The 20446-nt window shown below is 40.7% G+C and overlaps 1 protein-coding gene across 2 annotated transcripts in view; it reads right to left on the bottom strand.

Annotated features, from left to right (window-relative positions):
* The window catches only part of CDC42BPB (CDC42 binding protein kinase beta (DMPK-like)), a 66950-nt gene extending 49919 nt beyond the window's left edge, over positions 1–17031 (bottom strand). For both annotated transcript variants that reach the window (XM_009873528.1, XM_009873527.1), the window contains exons 1-2: positions 16948–17031; positions 3232–3315 (exon numbers count right to left, since the gene is read on the bottom strand). In XM_009873528.1, coding sequence (XP_009871830.1) covers positions 3232–3315; positions 16948–17010 — 147 coding nt within the window. In that variant the 5' untranslated portion in view covers positions 17011–17031. The remainder of the gene's footprint in view (positions 1–3231; positions 3316–16947) is intronic.
* Positions 17032–20446: the final 3415 nt, after the last annotated feature.

A 20446-nucleotide genomic window follows, 5' to 3' on the forward strand; every position in this document is an offset into this window, starting at 1 on the left:
CTCTCCAAACACCAAGAAACCCACAAACCCAAGTCAACACTGAATCTTTGTTCCATAATGTATTTTTAAAAGACAGAAAAAGATAAACTGTCACTGTAGTCTTTAGCAGAAAGATAATGGCTCTAGGAAAGTCTGGTCCTTCTGAAAGAGATCTTTGTGAAAATAGTTCCATGTATACTTTTCTTACATTACAGTTTCAGTTCTAGACACTGCCAACACACTATAGGAAATAAGCAGATTACTATCTTATCTTTGTCCAGTATAACACATTTTTGCTTACGATAATCTTTCCTCTACTTCAAATAGCACACTGCAACACTTCAGAGAAGCAAGCTCTGTGTAACAGGTTTTCTCAGCACCTTTACATAAAGGCAACTTTCATAAACTTCAAATGAGTCCTTCTTAATAAAAATATTTTAATGTTTTTACTGGATCAGAACCACTGAGATGCAGACCTTGGGACTCTTCCACTACTCTTAATTCAGAGAGTCATTAATATTCAGTAGCTGCAGGTTCAAGTGTTCAGGTTCTAGACAGTAACAGACGATTATTTTTTTTAGTCATTGCCACCTGTCCAGAAGTCTTAGAAAATGTACTACAGAAGGACAATGCCTGGGAAGCACAAGCCTTACTGTCTACTGTTTGCATATTACAGAGACATCTCAACCATTTTCCCCCCTAAGGCAGCAAAAATCAATTTATATTTCTACCAAAGATGACCATGCTGTGGCCACATTGTCAAGTTCGCGATTATTGGTGCAAAGGGATGCAAATTGTAATTAAATATTAACTGAGAGTGGTTTAACAGTTTACAAATGCAAGGCCAAAGTATCACCCTACAAAAAGTTTGGCAGCAAGAGCAGCTCCAAGTAATCCCATCCCCTGCCCGCAGCACCAGAGCACAGCACTTCGCAGTTCTTCTGGCACCACAGTGCGAGGAGGCTGCCAACACAGAAAACTAGTTTGTTTATTTTCAAAGACATTAGTTCCTCAACCCAGTTCACTGTGCAACCTCAAACAGCAAGGGAATGTTATGAACACTTCAAAACCAGTAACGCTGCCGAACACTTTGCATCATGAATTCTAAGCATAAAACTTTCCCTCTCCGCTTACACTGGCTTAAAAGGCCCTGAGACGTGCCTTGAAAAAGCACGACAGGTTTCCTAATCAGCCAGTCAGGACTTATTTGGAACTGTCAAGAGCAATACACTAATGACTATGTATTTTGCTGTCAGAACAATGAATACAAATGGTCCACCTTATCAACACAAATGGCATTTCTATTTTTGCTTGCAACCCATTTACGGATGTCAGTTGATATTTCACTAATCCTTCCTGTATTTTAGTGGCTTCCAACCATATGGGTTTTTTTCTTGTAGCTAGTACACAAAAAAGCATTATTTAGATAACTTTTTGCTATGTTTAATAAGTCATACAAATCAAACAGAAACCAGTATGACAACATGCTTCTCAGACCGCTCATACAGTGGATAATAAAACACCTGAAGTCTACTTTTCAGTGGAACTGCCCATTTAAGAGGCTACTGTATTCTTGCAGGCTTCATTTTAAAAACTAACAAGTTTTACCACATTTGGGAAATTTTAAATACCCGGATGTTTTATGAACTTGATATGCAGGTTATAAAGTCTTGCTTATCCAGAAAAGCCAAATCAAGTGAGCAAACTGAACGGGAAAAGACAAAGGGGCACAGCAGAGAAGACAGTTCCTTTATTGTACTTTGCAGATGAGAAAATTCAGTGGAAAGAGAACTTAGCTGGGCTATTACTTGTCACAAGTGTGTACCGGGAAAACTACTGCTCATCATACATCTTGGTGGATAACCCTCTTCTACTTCCCGTCTGCCTGGGACGATGCGAGGAGCTAGTTGCCGAATTTGAAGACAATTTATCAACAGCTGTCTTCTCCAGACATCTCTACATGCAAAAGTTTCTGTTATTTAGGTAGGTAATTTAATTAAGTCACTTAAAAACTTACTTTAGTCAGCCAGCATAGCTGTATTTCCACTAGCGTGGGAGCCCCCTAGAAGCATTTAAATTGGTTCTGTACTGACCAATGAGTTAACCCAACTCAGATCTCTGTAGAAAGAGCACTAAATTTCCCCCGTAGAGGGTTAAAGGCAGAACTGCTGATGCAGCACAGCCAAGAGTGTGAACTCTCCTGACAGCTCAAAGAACAGCCGAGCAGCAGTGGCTGCCGCCTCTTATAAACTCTTATAAAGAGCGCAGACCGATGGACCAAGGGCGACCAAATCAGGCAAAGGCAGTAGGGAAGAGGGGCTTAACAAGAAGGAGGAGATTTACTCACAGGAAAAGAGCTGGCACTGACTCACTGAAAGGAAGGGAGGGCCTAGGAAGGGTAGGCTAGGGGGAAGGAGGTGTCAGGAAGCGACAGGAAGAATAGAATAGGGAAGGGTCAGCATGCTCAGTCCTCAGCAAGCAGCTTCCATCGTCCCGTAACAGAACTGCTGCGAGTATTGACACACTGCATGTATTTTCCTCTCAAATCTATCCCCCATTTACCTGTTGACTTATGTAATATTACATTTGCCATAAGGTTTTTTCCTCCACCATGTAAGAATAGGTATCCTAGGAATATGCCACTTCCCATGGCATATTCTTAGTCAGTCCTGTCCTAATCTGTGAAGTACTCATCAAATTTACATAATTTGCTGTGACAATGTACACCTCCTTTCATGAAACATACCCTCCTTAAGCAGATTTACCTTCTTAACACACTTTGTATACAATTTGAATCTGTGATTCCAAAACATTTAGTCATAGTTTGACCAGTTATACGAATCCTGTTACAAACCGCACGACGTAAAGCTCCTTAATGTATGCTTTCTGAATGCAGGAGAAAAAAAGACCTTTTCATGTTTTTGCAATACAGCTGTGAATGTCATAGTAGCACCAATCTCAGCTTTCATGTAGTCTTTAACTTGCCTTCATTGTAAACAAAAATCTGGCCAATAAATTCAGGAGAAGAACTAGGGCAGACTGTCTGGCAAACGAATACGCAGTAATGCTGAGAACAACAGATGCCTGGAAGGGACTGTCAGACTTGATTGCATTAAAACAGCTTAAGAAAAAAAGAAAAGAATGAAGCTCCTATGCTCATGAAATAATTCTTCCTAATCTGGAAGAGCTTCAGTGTAATTTCCCTAATGCCATTTAAAAAAATTCTCCATGTTAAAGAACCATATTACTTACCTCTGCCCTTTTAAGCATCTCCCATTTATTTAGAATTTTCATTGCATAAATGCGCTCTGTACACTTCATTTTAACAACTGCAACCTGAAACAACAAGATATCTTTGTTTAACAAAAGCATGGTCAGAGAAATAGAATATTGAAACAGCTTCATATTCACACAAAAGCATGGTCAGAGAAACAGATTTTTCAAACAGCTTAACATTCACAAATTGATAAAGTAAGCTACTAAGGAGTTGCCAGCGATCAGCTCAATCATTGATAAACCACAGTTTGAGTCTTTACTCCTTCTATATTCCTCCTACATTACTACTATGTGCTTGGTGCAAAGCTCGCCATGTGCGCTCAAGTGCTCATGACCTCGTACACAAGGGATGATTGTAGTGGGTTAGGGCTGGGCTGGCCACTAAACATGGACAGACACTCTCTAACCCCCTCTTCCCCCCCAAATGGTAAGGAAAAGGGAATGAGGCAGAGAGACAGGTTAGAAAAGAAAAACTAGAACAGCTTTAATGAAAAAATAATAGAAATAATAGTAAAATGATAAAAATAAAGAACTATATACAACTATATGATATTGAACCCAACTTCCCCCCGATAGCAATCCCCACTGGTGCTGCAGAGCAGGAGGCACTGGGGCAGCCTCAGGCTCAGCGACAGCGGGAGCTGGATACAGGGAGCTGGGTTTGGGAACTCAGGATCCGGGTCAAAAGCGGGAGATCAGACAGAGTCCTCCCTGGACAGTGGCCAGTGCAGAAATAGGCAAAAACTCTCATGATCACTCAATTTATACTAACTATGACGTATATGGAATGGAATACTCTTTTTGGTCACCTGTCCTGTCTATTACCTCCTGAAGGTGCAACCTTTTACTTCCTTGTTACCCCTCTTACTACCGGGCACCCCCAGCATGGCACACGGAGCCAGCAGTGGCCTTGGGCACTACAGGAATGAGTATGGGCAAGAGCCTTTCTGCATCCCAGTCCCAGGCAGTGACTGTAAACATCAGGTGTTATCACTGCCAGCAGCACACACTGTCTGCAGAAACATGCTGCTGACTTCAGAAAGTGCAGCCTTTTCTAAAAGACTAGAAGTTAAAATCACTGAACAGAATTGGGGTTTTTAGCTAAAACAAGAATGACGATAGAGGAGGAGCATGAAGCTTTTCATATGAAGATGTGTAGTAAAGCCGCATTGTTTACCAAGAACAAGTGATGTTTGTACACTGTGCCTTCAGCCACCCAGGCAACATTTAGAAGGGCAGCCTGGGAAAACAAGAACGGCTGCTGTCAATAGAAATGCACTACATTTGACTAATTTCAGGTTTCAGATACTTGAAGCAAATTTGCAAATTAACATTCTTTCGTGTACTGTATGCAGGTATTTAAAAAGAAGAAAAAACAGCATTCATTTACTTATTCATTCTTCTGCTTGAAGCATTTCACTATGCATCCTATGTATTAGACTTGCTTAGACCAGTCTATTATGAACAGTAGCTGTGCACATAGCTCTTCAGTGGAAGAAAAAGCAGAAAACCACAAAAACTTCAAGGCTTAGGAATGCAAAGACTTTATTTTGACCAAGACTTGTATTCTCCAAGACCAAAACTAGTTCTTCTTGTAGTAAAGCCATCATTTCCACAAAATTCTTCCAACTGGCAAAAGAAAAGCAGGCATCTTAACTAAGAAAGTGACATTTTCACAGGACTACACATGGACTGCTTGAATATTTCTGAAATAGAGATGAGCTAAGAAGGAGCAAAAATAGAAAACCAACCAGCTTTTATTGCTTCCAACAGAGCTCTGAATAACAGTGGGAAAAGTAACAGGAATCACATCAGCTCGCCTCTTCTGTTGCGTAAAACCTCCTATCTGTAAGGGATTCGTGAGCTACAGCAGCTCTAAGACACTGACTGTAAAATAATGTTGGAATAGTGTGTCAAGCAGAGCAACATGATACAAAGTTGGAAGTCTTGAAGAGGGAAATATAAAGAAGCTCCAGGTGAGGCGCAGGGAGATGACTGCTCCTCCAGTAACACAAGAATGGGATATTCACATTTAACAGACATCTTGCTCTGCAGATGCACGCCTAAGCCTTCCACATGTCAACATGTGAAGCTCCGCTCACCAGGTCACATAAAGGACGAGCAAGACCCAGTACCCACCTGCACACAGAGCCGTGTAATGGAAGCACAACTTAGGAGAAGGACTAGCAGGTACCCATCACAGGGAAGACATGGGAATCTGGCCCTAAACACAGCGGGGAAATACCCAGCAGCACTAAGAAGCAGCTTCTGCAAGGGATGTAGAACATCCAGAGCTACGTTACATCCTGGTGTCTCCTGGCCAACAACCACCTCACACAGACAGTGCTCATGCTTGTGGGGTGGAGGACAAGTAAGATGAGAAAGCCTCAACCAAACACATGAGGTGCCTTGGCACATACGATACTGTTCAACACTGACCTTCAGCGACGGCCGAAAATGTCCAGCCTTGCTCCCAGCCTCATCACCACCTTGCAGTTAAAAGCCATGTAACAACCTCTCTCCACACACTTTAATTGAATCACTCCCTCCATGCAGCTGAAGGCCCCCTTTAAATCAAACTGCCCATCAAAAGCTGGGAGAATCTGCAAGATGCTGCCGTTCCCTGCTGTACATTTTAAACTCTGTTCAGTACAGAACAGGATGACTCAGGAAAAACCCTCCCGTCAGTGGAAGGGACAGACCAGAACTGAGCGCAGCCACCTGCTGCAGAGGGACGGAAGCTTCGGGGCAGAAGCAATTTGGAAGTGTAGCTCTGCCAGCCCTGAAGGAGTAATACTTAAGTTTTGTGACACCACTGGAACTGCTCAGCCACTAAAGTACAAATACAGAGCAGAAATGAGAAACCAGACAGGCACCCACTGCACCTTATCTAAGGGCACCACTGTGAAAGTGCTGCAGGATGGCAGAAGTTTGAAGCGTGCTGTGCTGTTGAGGAATGATGCGAGCCTGCCGTGGCATGGAGGAGGACACGCACAGCTGAGGAGCTGTGCAAACGTTAGAACAAAACAGTAAATGGGAACAGGCTTGGGAAAAAAATTTAAAAAAAAAGAAAAAAGAAAAGAAAAGGATCTATTTAGCAATTCCCCAGTTGCTATCTATATTCACACTATTTATTTTCAACTGAAAGGACTGCTTAAAAAAGTCCAATTGAAACTTTCTGGAGGAAGATAATTGTCTCCTGTGGAAGAAAAAGAATTAATAAAAGGAAAGTTGACTCATACTTCCATGTTAAGTGGTTATCAAGTTATGACACCAGTAATCACACTGTGGGTTTAGTTGTAAGGGCAAGAGTGGGACAGCTTGTTGTGAAATCAGGAAAATTTATGCAACTGTACAGCAAAACAGGCAATTCCCCAAGAACTTTATCTCTGACAAAAACAAACTGAAAGGTGCGGAAGACACCTGTCACAGAAGTAAAAGAATTTTGGCCTGAGTAGGCCCGACTCAACCCATTCTAATAATCAGGTGTTTTGTTTTGCTTCTCTGTGTTTGTTTTGGTGGGGTTTTTTTTGTTGTTGTTTTGTTGTTGCCAGTTTTTGGTTGGTTGGGTCATTGGTTGGTTTGTTGTGTGCTTTGGATTTTTTAAAGAAAACAAACAGAAGTGCAAACCTGAAGCATCGTTGACATCTGAACTGAAACAGAGAAGCACAAACTACACTATGCCTCCATAAACTCAGTATTTTTACAAGAAAACATATTGATGCCATACTGAAAAAAAAAAATCCTATGCCCTTTGCTCCATGAAACATCTCCGCATGCCCTCGAGTTAGGTTTCTTTAACTTTCTTCATCGGGTGGCAGTATTCCTAAGTCTACATTTGGCTGCTTCTGAGATGCTGTGGTATAAGTTGTTTTTTTTTATTTTTGTTTTAATTCCTCTTCCTCTGGCATACCTCAAATCCAATTATAATAACCACACTGACCACTTGGTGAGATCAAACAGAAACCTCTTACATTGCAATTGTGCTAACCATGCAAGATGTCAGGTTTTAAATATGATGACTCCAGTATTACATACCAATCCACCACGTCTACTAAGAAAAACATAAGAAGAAATACTCCACTGGTGTTGGGAAGTACTCCAAAGGACACAGATTTATGTACTGCTGCAAATGCCTACTTTAAGAACAAAAGCATTGCTTCTATGCTCAAAGTTTAGAAGTCTACTTGCCCAACAAGTGCTCACATTAAGCACAGACTAAGATTTCATTTTGATGTTCACTCTTCGTTTCCAAAGCTATTACAACTTACACTGCAATAGAAGTTAAAAAAGAAATAAAGAAAAAAAAAATATGGTAAGGATAATGAAAGGAAAATAGGCACATGCAGAGGTATAAAAGAGCTTCTGGAGAAGATGATTTAATAATCTAAAATACTGCAGGCCTGGAAGAGATAACAGCTATGACAGGCATACAAAGCCTGTCACAGAGAAGATGAACAGAGAACAATTATTTGCTGTTTTCCATAACACGGAAATTGAAAAGCATCAAATAAAACAGAACAGTAGGAAGACGGAGGAAATATTATTGTCAGGCAACAGTTTTGGAACTTAAGTCACAGGCTGCTTTGGATACCTAAGTATGCAGAAAATTATCTAAGTACACACTCAATAGCCGAGTAACACACACAGCAGAAGTCTCAGAAAGTCCTGATCACCAAGTTCCAGGGTTGGGCAGCGACTCCCTGATCCCTCGGCCACTGGAAGCTGAGAGGGTTCAGCTCTGCTCTTTCCTCTACCTGGCCAAAGGGATGGGATGTGGGTGAATCAATCCACACACTTCTGATGCAGAATAACTAACTTTTCAAACCAGGACATGGGTTCCTCCGGCACAGCAACCTCGCTTCCAGGCAAGCCCGTACGGCCCAAGCTGTCACCGCCTGACTGGATCACTGTCACTGCGAATCGCCACGCTCAAGATTCATGGCAACAGGTACACTGCAATAAAGATCACGTATGTCTCCTCAAGGACCTCAGAAAATCTACTGAATCCCAACGCCCAGACTTCAACCAACTTTAGACATATTTATGTCAAAAAATGTATGAGAACCGGAGGCTAAAGTATAAGTGAGAGCCAGCTGTGGTAACTACATACCACAACACCCTATCAGATTTTTGTTACTTCTGTCATCCATTTTTATTACTTCTTCCCATACTTTTTGTCTCAGAGCTCTGTTTCACTTGTACAGCAACAAAATAATGAAAAAAAGAACCAATATAGCTAAAACAACATATTTTTTGGCTTTGACAAGAGCTTGTATTTTGCTTCTTGAATTGTTTTATAGAAGTATTTTGCTGTGTTTTGATCTTCAAAACCCACTTGATATTGACATTTAGGGCTGCAATGTGCAAAGCCATTCTAGGCCAAGTCCCACCTTTCCTCCTGTCCTGATGAACCCTACAGGGTGGGAATCTGAGCCAGATCCACCTCTACAAACATGCCACCACTGTACTCTGCCCTTTAAGTGATGTGATCTACATTAGTAGGCAGCATCAAGTTACAAATTTTCTTCTATATAAACATAACATAAGAAAGTGCATTTAAATGTGAGACTGGATTTCCAGGAAACAATTAAGATGGTTAACAAAAAGACTTACTGGAAAACATGCTTGAATTAGTTCCAAAGCAAAGATAAAAAAGCTAACTAGGACACCGTTCATGATTGTGGCATGTTAAACTTTCAGGTAAAACTTATCCTCAAAGACTGGACTTTCAGGAATAAGGTGAAACTCAAATGTAAGAAGTTCTCAGCTGAAGAGGAACACAGATATATAGGTGATAATCCTTGTGCAGTCAGCTCATAATGGCAGGTAGTTAAGAAAAAGGCAAACATGACTCTGGAATTCACAGGCAGACACATTGCTAGGGATGTGTAAATATTACTGCCTTGTAGAAACACAAACTCACTGGGAACTCCCCACGCAGCCACACCTCAGAGGAATAAACTTTATCTGGAGTAGGTGTGAAGGAGGACTACTTGAGATGATCAAGGAACTAAAGAGCTTCTCATACTACCATGGGAATAGAAAAAGCTTTACTTGTTAAAAAAAAAAAGAAGTCAAAAAGTGGATATGATTGTTACCTACAGATAAAATTAGAAGGAAGGACATCAGTAATAAGGATGACAAAAGATCTGCTCAGGCTAATGGGCAATATTATTGCATGGATAAAATAGTGTAAAATTACCATAAATTAACCTTTGGCAGGAACTTGGAATGGCTTTAGACATTTGAGCAGAGATTTTAGACAAGTCTTCCAACCAGGAGAAAAGACAAAATGTCATTTCAGATGTAAACAATTTATCTGTAATGTCTTATTACCAGATTCATAATTGAATATTACAGTCATTTCCCTCAATTAAAGCTTTTATATGCCACTTCTACTCTACTATTTCTGTCTCCTGCTATTGATACCTTGAACATTAGCTACTGAAAAAACACTGCAGGAACTGCTTTATCCTCCTGATACTCTTGGGTATTAGAAGTCTTTGATATATGTCTCATTACTTAATGAGACATTGAGGAAAAAACTGGTCTGGACTGCTCTATCAGTTTTTTAATGTCGATTTTACATTTAAAATGAGCAACCAGAGGGTGTCTTTTAGTAGGGTTCATATGCCACGGTGCAGATTTTCAAAGCAAAATAATTTCTTTTTTTTTAACACACAGCGTGGTTCTTCACTTTGTGCAAATAAGAAATCACTTAAAAGTGCCAGCCGTTTTGCACAAGGAGAATAAAGGCCCCGAATAACACCTAAGCCCCTCCTCAGCAATCGCAGGCGAGCCGACTGCAGAGACAAATGCCCACTCTGGCAGCAGCACCACATCAAACTGGGTCTCTCAGGCTCCTTGTGACCTCCCTGTCATCACGGTGATGCAGCAATGCTGGACAGACGGACGTCGAGCTCACCAGGCCTAAGACAGCAACGAGGGCTTTGGCAGTATTTTCAAAACAAAGCACCTTCTTTCTTTGTCTGTTTCCACAGCAGAAAATAGCTTGCTTTGATATTTTCTCTGTGTGTGTGTGTGTGTGTGAAGAGCATGCTGTAGAAAAACAAAGTTAACCAAATACTTTTTTCTGCATTGTATTCTGAATGTTTTGACTCTGAATAGCTGGAAGAAAAGTGTCATATGTCATGTGTGATCCTTATGAATCCTGTTAATCTACAACGAGGAAGGTGCAGTCCCTGCTGGGTACCTAATAGCAATCACCAAAGCTTCTGAATAGGTGAGACAGCCTTAATTACAGTCTGTAGGCTCGCTGTGCCCCCGGTTAATGCTAGAAGTACATAAAAACATTAAACTCGGGACCCTACAGCTGCGATTACAAGGTGGAAAGGGCACAAACAGCTCTGCATCTCGCTGCCAAGCATGACTGTCCGCAGGAAGCTCAGGCTGTGCATATTCCCTGTTGAGCCTCACTGCACCCGCAGTCAGTCTCTCTCTCATTAGGAATCACATAATTTATCAGAAAACCCTGATACACAGGGGATCAGTCTGATTCTCTCAATCATTATTTATTTTCTTTTTGAAACACATTTTTGCAACTGTTGATTCCAGCAAAGATCAACTAAGCATCCTGAGTCAAGGTGACATGTACTATTACTAACCACTACACAGATCAAGTCTGTACACAACAGCATTTATATAAAAAGATATTTCTAATCCATCCAGAGCAGTAATATTTAGGTGGGGCATCTTAAAGAGTTTTAGTTACTTTTGTGCTATGCAAGACCAAGCAGTTCCACCCTTCCGCTGGAACCACAGTAAGCGTTGCTCAGTCAAGAAATCCGTACTAACAAACACGGGAAGGAAAACAATTATTTCAATCCCATGCTGCCAAATTTCCAGGAGGTGTCAGCCACGTTATACAATCTCAAACAAGGTACATCTTGACACAGTTCAACACAGACTTCAACAACTGCTCTGCATGGAAATACATTAATCTACAGCAGTGTGCCTAAATGGTCCTTTACATAAAATGAGGAAAAGTGATCTTAAAGGCTTAGAAGTACACTTACCAAGAGGTCTGATGAAGTTTGCAAAGCAGCAGGGACCAAGTATTTAGAGTCAGACAGTTCCCATACATAGGATTCTCCTCCTGTCCCTCTCACTGTGCTGCAGCACTAGAACTCCCAGTTCCCTTGGCGTGCAGAGGTAAGCACCAAGCGCACAGAAGGCACTTCTTAGGCTTCTGATTTCTCAGGTAAGCACAATCTCACCTGTGTAGGCTCTGAGGACTTTATTTCCTTTCAAATAATGGCTCACAGTGTTTCTAGATGGCAGGAGTAGTCAGGTACATGCAAACTTCAAGCCACAAGCAGGTCTGGGTATTGTGTTTCGGTGTGGGTTTTTAAAGGTCTAAAACATGAGGGAGTTTTCCATTCTGTGCTCATATTCTTTAAATCTTCTTCTAAAGAACGTGTATTTTCACTTGCTAACCAAAAAACGTCACCTACAAACCATATTCTTGTCTACAAAGACAGACTTCTATGTCAATTTTATTAATAGCAATGAAGGGTAGGGATGCCATCCAGAGGGACCTTGACAGGCTGGAGTGGTGGGCCCAGGCCAGCCTCATGAAGTTTAACAAGACCAAGTGTAAGGTCCTTCATCTGAATCAGGGCAATCCCAAGTACCGATATAGGCTGGGCAGTGACTGGCTTGAGAGCAGCCCTGAAGAAAAGGACTCGGGGCAACTGATGGATGAGAAGCTCAACATGAGCCGTCAGTGTGCACTTGCAGCCCAAAAAGCCAATCGTGTCCCGGGCTGCACCAAGAGATGCGTGGCCAGCAGGTCAAGGGAGGTGATTCTTCTCCTCTACTCCGCTCTCATGAGGTTCCACCTGGAGTGCTGCATCCAGTTCTGGAGCCCCTACTAAAAAAGATATGGACATGCTGGAACGTGTCCAGAGAGGGTCCACGAGGATGCTCAGAGGGCTGGAGCACCTCTCCTATGAAGACAGACTGAGAGAGTTGGGGCTGTTCAGTCTGCAGAAAAGAAGGCTCTGAGGAGACCTTATTGTGGCCTTCCAGTATCTTAAGGGGGCTACAAGAAAGCTGGTGAGGGGCTTTTTAGGATGTTGGGTAGTGACAGGACTAGAGGGAATGGATTAAAGCTAGACATGGGTTGGTTCAGATTGGATGTTAGGAAGAAGTTCTTCCCCATGAGGGGGGTGAGACACCGACACAGGTTGCCCAGAGAAGCCCCATCCCTGGAAGTTTTTAAGGCCAGGCTGGATGGGGCTCTGAGCAGCCTGATCTAGTGGGGGATGTCCCTGCCCATGGTGGGGGGGGTGGAACTAGATGACCTTTAAGGTGACTTCCAACCCTGACAATTCTATAATTCCATGTGAAATATGACAAGATTACAGAAAAGTATTTTAGTTCTGGTTTTATTTCAGGGAGTTTTTTAACAATTATTAGTTTTACTCCTCATGAGGGCTGCGACTCTGCACATGAGCTATCTCTGCCTATATGAGCCACAAATAGAAAGACTTAAAGTAACATTAGGGCACTCATGAAAACATTCTACCCAGCTGGGTATACATCCAGGTGAATACACCCTAGGAAACATGGAAGAGCCATGAATAGTTTATCCTTTTTACAGCTAGCATTTGAAGTTATGTGCTATTTATGCAACCAAAGAACATTTCAACCTTCTCCTCATAACTACAAAACTTCTGAAAAAAAAGAGAGTTACGTTCTCTAGCCAGTGACTCCAGGAGTCAGAGCCTTAAACCTTGCTGTAAAGGACATTCATTTTACCCTCCATGCAAAGTGCCTGGCTTAGTTTACGAGAAAAGGAGAACTGAGTGTTTTGGCAGGTGGAAAGGAAAGGAAGGAAAGGAAGGGGAGGGAGGAGAGGGAGGAGAGGGAGGAGTGGGAGGAGAGGGAGGAGTGGGAGGAGAGAGGGGAGAGAGAGGGAGGAGTGGGAGAGAGAGGGAGAGAGAGGGAGAGAGAGGGAGAGAGAGGGAGAGAGAGGGAGAGAGAAAGAAAAAGGCACTGACACGCCAGTACAGGTACATACTGATGATTATATCCATCTGCCTTAAATTAGATATTGATTTTGCTGTTGCGTTCACAGTGACAATTGCACACATTGTCTCAATCTCTGGTCAAAGACCACGTCCCCTTGGCTTACATGCTGTGTGGCAAAAATTGACCACTGATCCTGACTAATAACTAGTATCATGCCTTTAGCTTGTTTAAGCAATCTATCTTTGAAGCTATTGATCTATGCAAAAGTTCTTTGGTAAGACTGAAGCCCCTGGCATTCTCCAAAAAGTCCGAAGTAGCTAAACTGAGAAGAAAGGAACACAGCTCTTATTTTTTTGAAGTGCAGTTATTTTAGCTGCTCAGATTTTAGATTAAACTACTGAATTCTAATAGGAATATGTTTAGTTTAATTCTGATTAATTTCTTTATGCATTCTAGCAAGTCTTTTACACGTATTTTTAAAATTTATTCCTACAATATAATCGTGTTTGGGTGGGGTTTTTTGTTTTGTTTTGTTTTTTTTTAACAAGAGCTAATGAATAACCTTATGACCACCAGAATTCCATCAACTACTTTCTAACATAGTTTCTATGTATGTATGAACAGCTTCCTCATTCAATTTTTGAAGGTGTTGCTTTATACAAGTCATGCCACAAATCCCTCTCCAGAAACTAGATTTTATTTTGTTGTTAAGGAATGTCAATCTTTATACAATCACCATTTTATAATGCCTATAATACTTGGCAGTTATAGCAATATAGTATACACAAGGGTCAATGGATTCATTCATAAGCGAAAAGCACAAAATATTCCCTGGCAAATGGGATTAAAGCATAACAAACTTAAAATCAATGATTCCTGCATAAATTGAACTGATGAAAAGGTTTCAAGCTGCTACAACTACAGACTAAGACCTTTATAACTAAAAGATAAACAAGAAAATGTGCTATTGACAGATAACTAATATCACCGACTTTACAAGCACTCAAAGCTCTAGCAGAAAGGTGACATTAAGATACTCTCTAATTTCACTTCTGTGAAATTTCATTTCCACTGGAGATGATGGTATGTAGGAGTTACTTTAGGAAGTTTCATGCTTTTCCAGTTGAAAGAATTGTTGATCCAAGCACTCCAAAAGTGCCTTAAATTAAGTTTCCACACAGAATTTCCATCTTTTATACACCTCAAGAGTCCCGATCAAAAGCTAAGAAAGCTCATCCTAAATACCCTAGCAAGTATAAAATCAAGTCTCTTGAAGTTCATATAAATGAACTTCATTTGATGTTGTACTGAGATTTCCAGTTAGCCAATTCCTTAAGTGTAGAAGAGTATCTTTTTGAAAAAGAACAGAGCAAGTACTACGGAAACCAGCCCTTCCTTAAACTTACACTGTGTGAAGACATTCCTAACACTGACTGCATCTGCAAGTCACTACAATGGGTTCCATTGACCTAAAACCAGTTTTGATAGCTGTAGCATTCACAAGTCTAGTCCTGAAAGGATCCAGAAACCACTTCTAATCCCACCAGAAGACAAGCTGCCAAAACATTAGTCTAAAATTCTTTAGATATCAGTGATCACAGCCACTATAGCAAGTAATTTGGAACAGCAGGACCAGAGCAACAGATGAAAGTAGCGTGTGCTGAGCCTTCCCATCTATACTGTATGCGGTTCAAAGACTGCATTGAGCCTGGTATCCTGGACCAAACATGCTTTGAAGAGGAGAGTCAAAGCCAGTGATTGATTCTTCTATACTCCTTGGGGCCAGAAGCACATTTGGTGCACACCTGGAATGGAGATTCTCAGTTTCCTCCAAAAGAAAACCAGCTTGCGCATCACAAAATCGTTCTGCAGTAGGTGGGTGCCCTCTCTTCAAACCTCTGCTACTCCTTTGAATCAAAATCTTAACGGAGAGGTAGACAGTGAAGTTATCTACTACTGTCTTGATTCTCTGGGCCTTTTAGCGACTCATAAACTTCTCTGCTTAGACCTCTTTTCTGGACTTTATTCTTGCTTTCAGATCCTCCTTAGACTTAATGGTTTTCTCCCCATTTCTGCTTTTTCTTGCCAAACTCTCTGCAGTAACTTTTCCTCATAAAAGCTGTGTTCAAGTAATACACACCAGCTAAAAACAAACACTCAAGTGAAACAACCGATTTTCACATAGTATTTCCACTACCCTAAGACAATACTTCCTTTTTTGCACCGAATGTTACAATATTTGTTGCATCTGTTTGCGTCAAGTTCAACATCCAATAGAAAGTTTACTTTAGTCTCACAGGTCAAGATGTTAATTTTTATCTGGACATCTTACCTAAAATGTTCAAGTTCCAGCTATGCCTGCTATGATTTCACATGAAATACAGGTTCCCTCATCACATTGTTAGATGATGCTACAGATGAAGAGATGTTCTTGAAACATTAATTTTTGTCTTAGGTGTCCACTCTCTTCAAAAGCAGTCTCTAGTGTAGCTTAAAATTATGTGGATATGAAGCTAGTACTTCATCCACTGCCAAGAGCATATGCTCATAGAAACGTCACTGCTTTCTGATCCCAGGTCAGGTAGGGTCCTCGCACTTTTCTAGCTTAGTTTCTCATCTGTCTATGACACCTCCATCTCACGGACAAAAGAATTTGACAATTTGATGTGTCCAGGGCACACCACTCTTAGAAGGAGAGCCCAGCAGGGCACACAGTCCTGCTCCCTGTGGAGACAACACAAGGTAAGGCAGCTCAGCCTTAGCCACCGGCAGCAGAAGTGGCAATCAAGTGCTAATGGGCTGAAGTGAGCTGCTAATGGCTGTGACTAGATTTCATTTTGGTGTGGCACTACTTAAAAGAAGCTTCCTGAAACAAACCCAAGGGCTTTTCACCTCTAGAAATTCTCTAGCTAATAGCATCTCTTGCCGACAGCTATGGCTTTAGTGACACGTTCTTCAATTCTGAAAGAGTTGTCTTTGAGGTTCTCCAGAAGTCTCAGGTATCCTCTGCTTACTGGAGGGGGCATGCTCATGAATGTTTTGCCAGTGGCAAGCCCTCCTGCGACCGATGAGACTTTCATCAAGCTTATTAGGAAATAAAGCTGGAGTTCAGGGTCCTGGGACTGGCGAGTCCTCAAAACATAAGGCGTTCCTATCATCCCAGCATGATTCAACTTGCCGTCCAAAAAACAGATCCAGCAGCCTTTGATCTTCAAAGATGACAGGGAACAGCCTCTGCGGCAGCCAAATGCATCTTTCTGCATTACCAGATTGCTACAGAGACAGGCAGATGGGTGGAGCAGCCTCCGCGTTCCTACCATAGGAGCAGCCCGATTCTGGGTTAAATTACAGCAGCACAGAAGAGCACAGATGGCAAGTGGGAGAAAAGATCCCAAATTCAGCTGTGCAGCTGCGAGGTGGGACAACCTTGCTCACACACACACAGAGGAGACACTTGTTTTGCTACACTGATGTCAGAATGAGCCACTCACTGAAATGGCAGAAGTGGACACTAAATACCCTGCTTCAAAGGGACCTCTTGTTAGTACCCAGCTACATCCCACATTTGGAAGTATTTCAACACAACTGTGTGAATCTTCTGTCTTTAGGACAAGTACAGATCAACTGCAGCAAGAAGTCAGAAGCACAAATGATGAAAATTACATTACTAAAACTGCAATAAAAATCTCTTACCTCACCAAATGCACCTCTTCCAATCACTTTTATAATTTCAAAGTCATCTCGGTGGAGTTGCATTTCCTTTACCAATTTTGTAAATGGTCTTGCTGTTTAAGAAAAAAAAAAAGAAAAAAGGCATTATTGAAGATAAAAATTGTAGGCCAAAATAATCCATAAACCAGACATCAAAAGTACTCATTGCATATCCAGTGCAATAGTAGTTTTTCAACTACTATTAGAGCTAGAAAAGATATTAATAACACTATTTAATTAATATTTCAACTTTTTAAAAAAATTCAATCCTATGATTGGTTCTGCCTTGCTGCCAGTGAGTAAAGAGCAAAGTAGTCTTTCAGTGGGATTTTCCCCCCCCTTTAATCAAGGGTTTTGTGAACCAGTGAAGGACCATGTGAAACAAGCAAGCTGATTCACCCTTGGTAAAACCTAGAGACAACCCATCCTATCCTTCAGCCACTACAATAATTCTCTTCCTAAGCAGAGTTCAGCTTTATGTTCTATTACTGCAGCTAGTCCCAGCTAAAGTTTTAACAACCCACTCTCAAGACATAGCTGTCTCTACTCAAAGCCATGAAATGATTTTCTGCAAGATCTGTTGCTAATTTAAGATTTTTACTTCCAACTGTCTTTTCTGTTAAGCAGGATTTACCAGATCTCAGTCAGAACAAGTGCTGGAGGCTGCAGCCTAAAAGATGTCCGGCTATTAACTAACCTGCGCTTACTTTTTTCTGGTGGTCCCCTCAGATTCAAGCCATCTCTCAAAATACCTGGTTGATAAATTCCCCTGTACTTGCAGATCCCATCAATTTTCTCCTCTCCAGCTCCCATTCAGTGTTTTCTTTAATTCTAGCATACCACAGCATGAGGATTACTGTTTAGATACATTTGTTACAGTTCCCTATTCTGATTTACAAAGATCACATCAACAAGGAAGAACAGCGGTGGCAAGCTGATAAGGTGTCTACACAAAGCAGCAGCTTACGCTACTAATGAAGCACAAAAAAGACATTTCTCACCTCATCATGACCATTACCAGACTAAAAAGGCTTTAGTTTTTAAACACACGCATTTTTGCCATTTGCAAATGAATAAAACTGAACTACTACTTGTAATTCAGTCCAGATTCCTGCTTTACTCCACCTTACATTATGATTAAGCTAATGAGCTATAAACCAGACGGGATTCCTACAAGAGGGGTCAGTGCCTTAACAAGGTACTTGAGATGCTAACACAGACAAACCCAACCTTACAAACACACGACTGAACTGGAGATTACAGACTTCGGTATGAGGTCTAACCAAGAAAGCCTGAAAAAAAAACCCCAAACATGTAACAGCTAATAAAACAAAGAAATAGCTGTACTGAAGAACAGCCACGCTGCTTCTTTGTACTTAGGAGAGGTGTTACTGAAAAGTTTTCTTCCACACGCAGTACTGCTTTCACTGGATGTTTCTTGTCTAGCCAAGGTATGAAATTTAAGAAGGAGGCTCTACTAGACTTTCTGCTACATTCCCTGGCTCAGCTGGACAGAAATACCTATTGTCTCCTCCTCCACAAGGCCATTAAGGTTGTCACCCCAAAACCCCATATTGTTTCTAACTTACCCAATACCACCAACTCACATTAATTAGAGACCTATACCAGTCCAATCAGGCATCTACACAGTAAATAGCACTGCCAATGGCTATGATATGCATAACAATTATTTTGCAAGGTTCTCTTGCCTTCTTCCCTTCCCATCAAAGCAGAAGAGACCGAGGAGATGCAGCTATAGGGAAAAAATAAAGGTAAAAGTTCCGTTACAAAGTAATGGATTGCTACTATGGAATGCAGGTCGTTAAGACTAATTTTGCAGAACATCAGCTTCTGTTATTAGAATTCAAGTGGAGGGAAAATGAAAGCCAGTAATTTTACTTCTAGGGCATACTAATCCAATAGTAGTATTTGGTTTTGTTTAAAGAAATAACCAATTTTAGCAACAATTCTAGTCAGTAAACACAATACCAAAATAATTGGTTTAAGTATTTATAAAAAACCCTACCGTAAATTGATCACAAGCAACTTTCAAAGCAGAAGACACAAACCTATGTAAGTTTAATTTGTCTTGTACACTTAAAAAAAAAAAAAATCCTTATTTCTTTTTTTTTCTTGTTTTGTTAACTGGTAACAAAATATTGTATTATTTTGTCTATAGTTTTCCTTGCTTTGAAGTGCATTAAACTTGACCTCTTTAAAACTGGGATTCAGTTTAGAAATGCATTAAGTTGTATTAAATGAAGGTGAAATCAATTAGTTTTGTATTTTAGAAGATAATAAATATTACTTATCAAGCAGAGCACATAGTTAAATTTGAGTAAACAGAAAAAAATGAGGTCTGCAGAGAAGGGTATTAATGCTATCTTTCTAGTAATTGCATCCTTCAAGAAGGAAGGATTAGCAGACCTCATTCTCTTTATCACCATTCAATTGAAAAACTGCAAGAGTCCTAGGTTGGTTCTATTTTCTCCTATCTCAATAGGTCAACTGAAGTACTACATATTAAAATGAATTAAGTTAATACAGGTAACTAAAAAAAATGTATTAGCTCCTAAAAGAATGTTACTATTTTTGCAAGCTATTAGTGCCCTTAAATGATGACGGCTTTCAGTAGTTAACAGGTGATGGTGTTCGGAAACATTGCAACCTGCAGTGGTCTTTCTCTTGAAAAGCTAAGCAGAAAACATGAATATTTGAATATACAGAAAAATTTTAAATTGGATAGGACTTCCCCTGAAATGGAAAAATCCAATTTAAGACATGTAAGATTCTTTATAAGTAAATAAAATTTGAATTTAAACCCTAATATCCACAGAAACTCATAATCACAGAGACTGTAACAGTGGCTACACAGCAGATCAGAGCTCAGAGGAAGCAGCACACCAGTAATTCATTTATATTGATATTTACTCTATTTTGGAATAGAACAGTTTACACTGGGGTGTGACTGCTGCTTCTTGGTACTGGATTGCAAATTTTTGCCTCTTAGTAAGTTAAATAAAAATATTTCTAATCTGCCTTCCTGCTCCCCGGTAGGAAGTTGCTGTTCCTAAACCCTCTACTATCCCCCATAAGCAGCACACACAGAACTGGCAAAACCAAGTGAGCAGAACCTTGCACCAAAAAGTATGAGGGAGCTGTGTAGCTGTGCTTGCCAGCAGGCGGCCAAGTGCTGTGGCCACCACCATAGAGCTGGTAAAACCTTCAGCTTCTCCTTTTACACATCACTATTTTATAATGAGGAACTCCAAGCAAACTTCTCTCCATACACTGGAATGAATGATTATACTTCACTGAATAGTTTTTATCCTAATATTAAACCCAGGAGTTATGATTTAATACGTAATGAAAGTATTTCATCCTGGCAAACAGAAGCATTAGCTGTACTGAGGGTTTTGTTGGCAGTGATTACTGAATTTTGTTATATATACAGTTGTCAGGGTAACATTAGCTGAGAGTA

The sequence above is a fragment of the Apaloderma vittatum genome, unplaced genomic scaffold, assembly GCF_000703405.1.
Source record: "Apaloderma vittatum isolate BGI_N311 unplaced genomic scaffold, ASM70340v1 scaffold20877, whole genome shotgun sequence".
Taxonomy (NCBI): Eukaryota; Metazoa; Chordata; class Aves; order Trogoniformes; family Trogonidae; genus Apaloderma; species Apaloderma vittatum.